The sequence below is a fragment of the Pelodiscus sinensis genome, chromosome 22, assembly GCF_052426305.1.
Source record: "Pelodiscus sinensis isolate ZL-2025 chromosome 22, ASM5242630v1, whole genome shotgun sequence".
Taxonomy (NCBI): Eukaryota; Metazoa; Chordata; order Testudines; family Trionychidae; genus Pelodiscus; species Pelodiscus sinensis.
In genome coordinates, this window is record NC_143073.1 from 11,823,252 (window position 1) to 11,834,305 (window position 11,054).

The 11,054-nt window shown below is 52.7% G+C and overlaps 1 protein-coding gene across 3 annotated transcripts; it reads right to left on the reverse strand.

Annotated features, from left to right (window-relative positions):
* LOC102461137 (interferon-inducible GTPase 5-like) lies at positions 1-2,239 on the reverse strand. Of its 3 annotated transcripts, XM_025180758.3 has the most exons (3): positions 2,083-2,233; positions 1,815-1,860; positions 1-1,373 (listed from the first exon to the last, which is right to left on the reverse strand). In XM_025180758.3, exons 2-3 carry the CDS (start codon positions 1,826-1,828, stop codon positions 131-133), a joined length of 1,257 nt encoding a protein of 418 aa, XP_025036543.2. In that variant the 5' UTR covers positions 1,829-1,860; positions 2,083-2,233; the 3' UTR covers positions 1-130. The 3 variants fall into 3 exon arrangements, with proteins under 3 accessions (XP_025036543.2, XP_025036544.2, XP_025036545.2); XM_025180759.3 differs by lacking the exon at positions 1,815-1,860 and having other exon boundaries at positions 2,083-2,239; XM_025180760.3 differs by lacking the exon at positions 1,815-1,860 and having other exon boundaries at positions 1-1,369; positions 2,083-2,238.
* Positions 2,240-11,054: the final 8,815 nt, after the last annotated feature.

Sequence of the window (11,054 nt, forward strand, 5' to 3'; positions counted from 1 at the left end):
TTTAGGTATTTGTTGCTGTATTGTCTATCCAGCTAGGGAATGAAATTCTGACGTTTGGTAGGAAACTCAGGGGATGTCCTGTGGATCAAGATGGTGTCTTGATCTTTCTCTCCTCCTCCTCCTCTCTGGCTCAATTCTCAGCATCCGCCTCGAAGGCTTTGATAAGCACCCTCTGGACACTGACAATCACCTCCTCCATGAAACTCCTCAGCATCTTGTAGGTGGTGGCAAAGGACAGTGCTCCAGAGGCCATGGTGCCCAGCACAGGGACAGAGCTTAGCACCTCCTTGGAGAGCTTGGGCACCTTGCCACCTGCCTGCTTCAGCAGCTGCACCACCAGCATGTTGGAGATCTCCGTGGCCAGTGGTGACTTGATCACGGCCTTCAGCTGCTCCACTGGCTGCCCCACTTGTGCCGCCAGCTTCTCCAGACAGTCATCATCCAGGCCAAAGCCCTTGCAATAACCTTGCAAGGTCCTGGACAGGGCGTCCATGTCGCAGCAGATCAGGAGCCCTGGGATGGGTGCGGCATGGACACCACAAGCCATGGTGGAGACCAGCCACATCTGCTTTACCATGGCAGCCTTCTTCTTCTCCAGGATGTGCAGGGAGATGTTGGGCAGGGCCATCAGGAAGGCGTGCCGCTTGTGGTGGCTCAGCTCCCTCTCCAGTGTCTCCTCCAGGAGCTGGAAGTCGTACTTGCTGAGATCAAAGGCCGAGAGGAGGAAGACACGGGGCGAGCTGATGCCTTGGGCCCGCAGACCCTCCAGGCAGTTCTGCCGGATCTCCTGCAGCACACCCTCCTCACTGTAGCTGGATGATCGGCACCTGAAGGAGGAATACAGGTCTACATCCACCTTGGAGCGGACAAAGTAGAAGCTCTTGTCCATGTCCTGGATGTGGCGGGCCAGCGCGGCGTGGTTGGCGGTGAAGCGCTGCGAGGTGATGATGAAGAAGATGTCATAGCGCGAGAAGCCGACTTGCTCCAGGTAGGCGTCGGGGTGGAAATCTGGTGTGCCAATCCCAGGCAGGTCCCAGATGGTCACGTTGGGGTACCGGGGGTGCTGGTAGGGATTGGGCTCCCTGGTGGTCTCCACCACGCCAGTGCGGGCGGCGCCTGCATCCTCATCATCCAGGCCCCGAAGGGCATTGACGAAGGACGACTTCCCAGAGCCGGTCTCGCCTGTGACCCCCACATCCAGCGGGACGTTCTCCAGTGACACCAGCATCTCCTGCAGCCTGGAGGCCACTCCAGCGAGGTTCCCCTCCTCAAAGGCGGCTCTCAGGGCCTCCAGCTCCTCCTTCGACAGCTTGATGATGTCCCCACTGCTCTGTGAGGCCATGCTGGCTCCGGCAAGCTGCTGCAGCCCCTGCCTTACAAGAGGGAAAGGCCAGTTCTTGTGTGAGTTCCTGGCAATGATGAACTGCTCCATGTAGTCTTTGTTTTTGGGCAGCTCCTCCCAGGGACCCAGCCTTATTTCAGCCTCCATTTTCTCTGCCCTGGCTAATGGCAGCCCTCACCCCTCTGACCTTCCAGAAATCCACCCTGCCCCCCAGCTGAGATTCCCACCCTGGCCTCCTCTGGCCTGGGCTATTACAGCTCTTGTTATTACAGCTCCCCAGCTCCCAGACCTCTGCTCTTCTGGGATCCCCCTCCCAGCCTCCATCTGGCCTCGCCTGTGGCTAGCTGGGGAGAGAGGGTGTGGTCTTGAAGTAAAAGTAAAAGTGGAGCCATTTCTGCAGTACCCAAGAGCAGGAGGCTGTGTGAGGTGTCGAGCAAGGGAGGGACTTTTCACCAAGGCTAGTGCCACATACCAGGGCAGGGCCATCAAGGAAGAGAAGATGGTGACTCCCAGTGGGTCTGTGAGAAGATGGAAGCTAGTGTTGAAGGTGAGAGTCCCACCCCTACACACACACACACACTGTAACCACTAGTCTTCACTCCCCTATGAGAGCTGGGTGTAGAACCAGGAGCCCTGCCTCCCAGACTTCTGCATTCTAACCTCTAGACGCCAGAGCACTCCCAGAGTGGTACATAAAATTTAAGTGTCCCCACTCCCAGCCTCTTTGTTCCCTCACCCACCTGTCCTCCCCAGGAAGCTGAGGGTGCAGAGATAGCTCTGGCCCACGTTGTTTAATACACCAAAGAACCGGCTTCTTCCCCCAGCTCAGAGCAGGTTACTCCCATTCACACCAGGCTGGCCTGGGTCCCCGCCTCTGCCCCAGAGTCACTGGCATCTTACCCCTAAGTATGTCTGCCATGGAATATGATCACATCTTATAGCCACATGCTGATTGGCTGACTGAGCCTTCTTATGTGATGTCAGTGGCTGTGATGCAGGGTCTCCAGACTCATCACTGATTTGCATAAAATGTATCCCTTCGCCCAGTATCCTTCCACCTAATATGTAGATGGGACAGGGCCAAGCCGGGAAGGTAGAAACAAAACAGTTAGGGTATGTCTACACTACAAAGTTAATTCGAACTAACAGATGTTAGTTCGAATTAACTTTAATAGGCGCTACACATACAAACCGCTAGTTTGAACTTAATTCGAACCAGCGGAGCACTTAATTCGAACTAGGTAAACCTCATTCCACGAGGACTAACGCCTAGTTCGAATTAAGTAGTTCGAATTAAGGGCTGTGTAGCCACTTAATTTGAACTAGTGGGAGGCTAGCCCTTCCCAGCTTTCCCTGGTGGCCACTCTGGGCACAACCAGGGAAACTCTTCTGCCCCCCTCATGGCCCCGGAGCCCTTAAAGGGGCACAGTCTGGCTACGGTGCCAGGTGCAAGCCTGCCAGCACCCAGCCAGCAGACCCTGCCAGCACCCAGCCAGCAGACCCTGCACCTGGCACGGCACGAGCCAGCCACCCACTGCCACCCAGCCCTCCGCCTCTTCCCGGGACCAGGCTGGCGGCTCCCAGGAGCGTGCCCGGGGCCACAGGAGGCGGGCACCCACCTGGTCTAGTGCGAGATGGGGGACCTCATCCAGGTTTGGAGGGAAGCCTCCAACATCCACGACCTCCGCATTAGGCACAGGAAAGTGGCCATCTAGGGCAGGAGAGCTGCCAGCTTGGCCACCCAGGAGCAGGTTTGCATGAAAATCAAGGTGGTCCACTGAGACCCCCGACCCTGAACCCTGAGCTTAGAACATAAAAACATAAGAACGGCCATACTGGGTCAGACCAAAGGTCCATCTAGCCCAGTAGCCTGTCTGCCAACAGTGGCCCACACTAGGTACCTTGGAGGGGATGGATCGAAGACAATGACCAAGCCATTTGTCTCGTGCCATCCATCTCCAGCCTTCCACAAACAGAGGCCAGGGACACCATTTCTACCCCATGGCTAATAGCACTCCATGGACCCAACCTCCATGAATTTATCTAGCTTCTCTTTAAACTCTGTTATAGTTCTAGCCTTCACAGCCTCCTGCAGCAAGGAGTTCCACAGGTTGACTATTTGCTTTGTGAAGAAGAACTTTCTGTTATTAGTTTGAAGCCTGCTACCCATTCATTTCATTTGGTGTCCTCTAGTCCTTCTACTATGGGAACTAATGAAGAACTTTTCTTTATGCACCCTCTCCACACCACTCATGCTTTTAGAGACCTCTATCATATCCCCCCTCAGCCTCCTCTTTTATAAGCTGAAAAGTCCCTGTCTCTTTAGCCTCTCTTCATATGGGACCTGTTCCAAACCCCTGATCATTTTAGTTGCCCTCCCCTCTCCCACCCTCTCTCTTCCCCTCTCCCACCTCCTTTTCCCAGTCTCCCCAAGTTTTGTTCAATAAAGAGAGATTCTATTTTTGAACACGTGTCCTTTATTTTGTACATCAGGAAGGGGGGCTAGGGAGGAATAAGTGGAAGGAGGTGAGGGAGGAATGGGGTATGAGCCCCCGATGGGGAGGACTGGGGTTGTTCTGCAGGCTCCTCGGGGTGGAAGCTCTCCTGCAGCCCCTCGATTGACCACACCCCCCGGATGGCAGCCTGCGGCTAGTGCAGCCGGGGCTGATGGCCAAGTGCTGTGATGTGCCGAGTGTGGGCACTTGGGCACTCCAAGCCAGGACTGCTTTGCTGTCCCTCATCGAGTTAGACAAGCGAGTGGGGAACCCCTGAGAACTGTCTGTCCAGAGTGGGGGTCAGGTCCCTTTAAGCACAGCCCTCGGCTAGCCTGAGACAGCAGCTCCACACTCTAAGTCCTAACCTGATGCCCTGCCGGAACTGCTTCCGGACAGCCTTAACTTCGGTTCAGGGTCCACTCAATGTGGACATGCTAGTTCGAATTAGCAAAATGCTAATTCGAACTAGTTTTTAGGTCTAGATGCACTAGTTCGAATTAGCTTAGTTCGAATTAACTAATTCGAATTAAGTTAGTTCGAATTAGTGCTGTAGTGTAGACATACCCTTAGTGACTTTTCTCATTCAAACTGTAATGCTGCACCCTTTCACCTGTGAGCTCTTAATGAGTCTTAATTAACTCACCACCCAGTTAGAAGTGAAATTAAAAGGGACCTGCAAAACAGGCTTTGTGCTGCAGAGGGCTTGCTTCCCGCAAAGTGGATTCATTACAAGGCACCTTTCCCCTGCCAGAGCATTGCAAAGGGGCCTTAGCGTAAAGGGGAATCAGGCTCTGGAAGGTGGAAAGAGACCTGGCAATGCACAGGAGTGCCAGGGAAGCTATAGGACTGCTAGGTGCTGTTAGTCTTTAAAGTGCTACATAGTCCTGTTTTTTGTTATAGTATAAAGGTACCTATCCCAGTATAGCTGTTCCCATATGAGAAGGGGAAGCAAATACAGTAATTCCTCATTTAACACTATAGATGCGTTTCTGAAAATGTTTGTGCTAAGCGAAAACGTGCTTTGCAGGGTCAATTTTCCCATTAAAAATAATGGAAAAGGTGAGGGTTGCATTTCAGGTAGTGGTGGCAAAGTCAGTTTTTTGTTGGTGCTGGGTTGTCAATGACAACTTTAGATATCTGGCAATACAAGATAACGAGCAACACAAGTCACCGCGGTTTGTTAAAACACAAAGATAAACACATGAGTGAGCGGAGGAGCGCTGTGATCACGTGTATTTATCCACTCATGCGTATTACTACTGTTTTCACCAACTTATAGTGCCACTTGACTATTTTCGTGTTATTTCGGGGACAGTCATGTTATTTGAGAAATGTTCCCTAAAAAAACCCCGTGCTATTGCAAAAATGTGTTAAGCGGGCACGTGTTAAATGAGTAATTACTGTATACCACTAGAGGGCACCTTTGCACTAGTATACACTAGGTGTGGCCCAGTGTGACTACTCCAGTGAGCCGGCTGGTCTTTTACCACATTGTAGAACCCTAGGGTTATAAACACCAGAGTTAAGAACGGAGGGTATGTCTATACTACCCTCCTAGTTCGAACTAGCGGGGTAATGTATGCATACCGCACTTGCAAATGAAGCCCGGGATTTGAATTTCCCGGGCTTCATTTGCATAAGCGGGGAGCCGCCATTTTTAAATCCCCGCTGCTTCGAACCCCGTGCAGCGCGGCTACACGGGGCTCGAACTAGGTAGTTCGGACTAGGTTCCTATTCCAAACTACCGTTACTCCTCGTGAAATGAGGTGTACCGGTAGTTCGGAATAGGCACCCTAGTCCGAACTACCTAGTTCGAGCCCCGTGTAGCTGCACTGCACGGGGTTCGAAGCAGCGGGGATTTTAAAATGGCGGCTCCCCGCTTATGCAAATGAAGCCCGGGAAATTCAAGTCCCGGGCTTCATTTGCAAGTGCGGCATGCCTACATTACCCCGCTAGTTCGAACTAGCGGGGTAGTGTAGACATACCCGGACTGATCAACCACACACCTCCTGGCACCAGAAGGATCCCAGCAGCAGGGATCAAACAGCACCAGCCTAAATGTAAACAACTAAAAATCTAGAGGGAAAGCAGCATTTCTCTTCTGCATAGTAAAGCTTCAAAGCTGAATTAAAGTCACTGTTGACTGGCCCATGACGTTGGCTTGACTGCAGCAAGGAAGCAGCCAGCATGTCTGGCTCATAGGTAGAGGCTCAGACAGGTGGCCCCCCCCAAGCTGCCCCCAGCTGCAGGCATCCCCCCCAGTGCCCCACTGGCTGGGACCCACAGCCAGTGGGTGTGCTGGAGGTGGGACCTGCAGGCTGGGGCAGCACATGGAGCCACCTGGCCGCATTTCTGCCTAGAACACAGGTGGGCAAAACCCTCTCAGCGGGCCAGATCCGTACAATCCTAGAGCTGGAAGAGACCTCAGAAGGTCACTAAGTCCAGCCCCCTGCCCAAGGCAGGACCAATCCCAACTAAATCAACCAGGCCAGGGCTCTGTCAAGCTGAGACATAAAAACCGGCCTGCCTTGGGCTTTGATCTGGCCCACGAGGCAATTACAGGCCCCTCCCCCTAATTACGGCCCTGCTGGGAAGAAAGGACCTCAGCCCCGCTCCTCCGCACCCCACGCTGCCGCAGGAGAGGAGGCAGCACTGGGACTGAGGCTGAGGCTCCTCAACAGGGCTGGAACCAGAGGCGCCGCTACCTCAGCCACGGGGTCTGGGGCTAGCCCTGGAGGTGCCATTGCCACGGTGCCTCCAGGGCCAGCCCCAGGCCACGTGGCCATGGTAGCAGTGACTCCGGGGCTGGCCCCAGGCTGCGTTAGCAGCGTCTCTGGGGCTGGCACTGGGCCGCGGCGCCTCCGGCCTCCAGAGCAGCCTGGGGCCGCATGGCTGCAGTGCCTCAGGGGCCAGCCTCAAGCCATGTAGCTACAGCCGTGGTGCCTCCAGGGCCGGCCCTGGGCCACAGAGCCTCTGGGGCAGCCTGTGGCCGCTGGGCCTGGAGGCTGGCCCCAGGCCATGTGGCCATGGCAGAGACACCTCTGGTCTCCAGGGCAGCCTGTGGCCACGGTGCCTTGGGGCTAGCCCCGGTTCACGTGGCCATGGCCGCAGTGTTTCCAGTCTCCAGGACTGTGTGGCCACGGCAGCGGGGCCTCCCTCTGGGGCAGCTGGGACAGCGTGGCTGCAGCCATTGCTTCAAGGAAGCACGAAGCCAGGTACGGTTCCCTCTCATGTCCAGATTCCCCACCCCCACCCCAATTCTGTCACTTCCCTCCCCCCCAAACTCCAGCACCCTCAGCTTGTTCTCACACCCTCCCTTGTTATTGCACCCTCTCTCCTGGCCACACACCCTACTCCCAGGCTGCGTTTGCACCCCAGCTCCCTCCCAGATCCTGCACCCCATCCCTATCCTTCTTGCTGGCAGCCCTGTCTCGTGCACTTACTCCTCATGTACCAGCGAGGAGGGAGAGAAATCTGCAGGGTGCTCTGTCCAGGGTAAGTGCAATTTCCCGCAGTAGAATCCTTTTGCAACTTGTCTCTCACAATAATATCCTGCATTTATATGCCCCCTGGTCCCCTAAAAGATACCAAAGGACTTTACAGGTTGCATGTCTAACCTCTAGGGGAGGACAGCACAAAGCCACCCTGCACACTGGCTTAGGACAGAAAGGGGCACCAGAGCCTGTATCCAATGTAAGCTATTTCAGGAAGCTGATTGCAATTGGCCAAGATGGAACGCAGCCAGGACACTGACCTCATATCCCCTCCTCTTGAGAAAAACCCTGTCAGCGCCTGAATGGGAATTGCAAGTGATCTGGATCTTGAGTCCATCTGTGCTGACACCAGACCTTGACCCCGGGCTGGGCTCTTCTCCAGTGTCGATTTAGATTCAGGAGTCACTTCTTCCATTTCCAGAACCAGGGCCGGACTAAGGGGCGGGCTAGCCGGGCAGCCGCCAGGGCGCCGACCTACAGGGGGCATGTTAACCCCCACAGCCATGTTAACCCCCACAGCACCGTGGGGGCCATGTTAACCCCCACAGCACCGGCCAGCAGCGCCCTTCCCCCCGCGGCCACAGGGCCCTGCATGGCCAGGCGCAGCCCGCCCCGGGCAGCCCCAGGCTAAACACCATCGGTGGTGGCTGGACTGACTGGGCAGCGCATGTGCCGTGCGTCTGCCCACGCGCCCCGGGGGCAGGCCCGCACATGCATCATGCGCCCGGAGGCGGGGCCATGCATCCCGGGGGCGGGCCCATGCATGCATCATGCACCCGGAGGCGGGGCCATGCATCCCGGGGGCGGGCCTACACATGCATCGTGCGTCCCGGGGGTGGGCCCACGTATGCGTCGTGCGCCCAGAGATGAGGCCATGCATCCCGGGGGCGGTGCCACATGCCTGGTGTCCAGGGTGCCAAAATGGCTCGGGCTGGCCCTGTCCAGAACTGGCTAGGTTCTGCCTAGGAAAGTGAGGAAGGGAGGGTCTCCCTTCCAAATTCACTTTGCTCTGCTGGTGAAATCTGATGAGACTGCAGCCCAAGGCTGTACTGTAGGCAGAAACAGGCACAGGACGTCTTTAGGGGACTGATTTAGCTCATCTTGAAGTTAGTGTCAATGTTCTCAGGGACTGAAATGGCCATAGGATTGGACCCTTATTCTTTGACCAACCAAATGGTCCCTGAGCTTATGTACTCAGTGCTGGCACAACATGCTAAGCAAGTTCTCTGGAGTTTGACTTACAGATTTACTAATCTAGCTGAGCAGCTCTGCAAGGCTGGAGAAAGGCCCTGGGGAGAAGACAAATCATCACTCAGAGGCTGTCTGTAGACTACACCTCTTTGTCGACAGAGAGATGTAGATTAAGCACGTCGAAATTGCTGATGAAGCAGGGATTTAAATATCCCGTGCTTCATTAGCATAAACATGGCCGCCACTTTTTTCCGAAACGGAGCTTTTTTGAAAAAAAACATGGCAGACGTGGATCTGTCGAAAATAAACCCTTTTTGACAGATCCTGTATTCTTCAAAAAATGAGGTTTCCAGGATCTGTCAAAAAGGGTTTATTTTCGACAGATCTACCTCTAGACTTTCAAAAAAAAGCGGCGGCTATGTTTATACTAATGAAGCATGGGATATTTAAATCCCGGCTTCATTAGCAATTTTGACATGCCTAATCTACATCTCTCTGTCGACAGAGAGATGTAGTCTAGACAAAGCCTCAGTGCCAAGCCTTTCCCAGCCTGACAGAGTCTTTTTTTCTGACTTGCGAGAGCCTGGATTTGGTTTGACCACCCCGAGCTGAACATCCTGTTTCTGTAACATTAACAGAAACGAAGGGGAAATAAAAGTAACGCAGGGACTGAAATAGGCTTCAGTGAAAAAGCCGGAAGAGAGGTTTGAGCAGGCGAAATGACCACGAGTTCCTGTCTCACTGTGGCCCGGGCGTGGTTGGTCAATCGTGTTGTTGTGCAGCTGAGTCTAGACTCATGAAGCAAGGCAGGAAACTTCTGCCTTTCAGCTAACAGCAGGTCTTCAGTGCACTTGAGAAGAGTGTTTTTTAGGGATGATTTTTCTCAGGATGATTTGCCTCTCCCCCTTCAAAATGAACCCCAAGCTCTGCAGTTTCCTGGCCCAAGCTTTCTGATGTGTCTGGTAAAAGACAGAGCAAGGTTACTTCACACCTGATGCTCTTTGCAGATGGGTGCCGCGGTGCTGAAATGAGAGAGGAGGGTTTAGTGATCTAAACACCCAGGCCCTCTGGCCACCAACTCACATAAGGAGGACTGCGGAACTCTGTGTGCAGCCCGGGGCCAGCGGCAAGTCCCGCTGCCTCCAGGCTCCACACAGGCACTTCCTCTCTTGTGCATTTCAAAGCATTTTCAATTTCTTCTACTCCTGGGGGCTCTTGTGTATTTCAAAGTAGAAGCACCCACATGGACTCCTCAGCTGATCCTGGGCTCCGCTTGACACAAAGCTGCCGCAGGGAGTCCTCAGCTGACCACTTGGTGCTGCCACTTTGAAACACTGCTGTGGGGCTTCAAAGGGGCTGCACCCCATGGAGCCCGGGGTACTACTTTGCATGTTGTTATCTCTTCAAGAATTGTTGTTTGCACAAATGTCCCACACAGCTCAATAAACTCGTTTTGTATTCTGGTAGACAGATAATGGACTTGCATGTGTTTTCCACTCTCTTGTGATTCATGAACATGCTTAACATGGCCTTATAAAAGTAGGTCATACATGCTAAGAAGCTCAAGTATACCAAGAAAGTTTGCTTTTGTAGGGTCACTGATACATTGACTGGAGCCAAACAAAACCAGTCCCCAGATCTAAAAGAAAAAGAATGAGCGTCAATATGTGCTCAAGGAGTTTTTTCTAGTTATCAGTTTCTGTGTTCATTTCACTCAGGAGTAAGTTTTCAACTGAACTGTCAGCTAGTGCTGCTCTACTAGCTGATTTCCATGTAACATAGAAATTTACCTTTATGCAATACTGAAGTTTCATATGCAGGTTTTCAGTTTTTCAACTTCCTCCAACCTCTACTGATGCTCCAACTGGATGCATTAGATAGTACTGATGCATTTGAAATATTACTGTTAAAAATGAAACAGGGTACATAATATACAGCCTGATTTTCCATGCTCTGCAGAGCCAATCTCTTGCGTAGATCTCTCCATTTGGAAGAGTTTTGGTCAGCAGCTGGGAAAAGCACGATTTCCAGCATCTTTTGGTATATTACTTGGAATGTGAAAACAACTAGCTTTGAAAAATGACTGTATTTGAGCAACACTATTCTTATCAAGAAGTCCAATATCAGGTTCTGATGCCACTGTTGTTACACTGTGTCCTGTGCTAGTCACAAGTTCTTGCTCTTGCTGCGCAGCATCTCCGAGGGCCTAATTTTCCACCTGTCTCTAAATAGAGCATAGCACCTATCGCTGCTGTTGGCATTTTGAGGCAGTGGCATTCAAATTCAATTGTGGGTTCAAAGTTTTCATCGTCAGAACTGGGAAGTGTCATTGTCAGTATGGTCACCATCTAATGGCTGAGGCGTCTTTTCTATGAGAAATGATGTTATTGGCTTTAAACACTTAACTGAAGCTTCACTCAGTTGCTCTCGCCATCTCTTGCTTGCACCCCTTTCAAATCTTCACTTCATTTTTATAAAGGGGTTCTTTTAAAATACAGTAACACACAATAAATTAATTTGCTAAAAGCTATG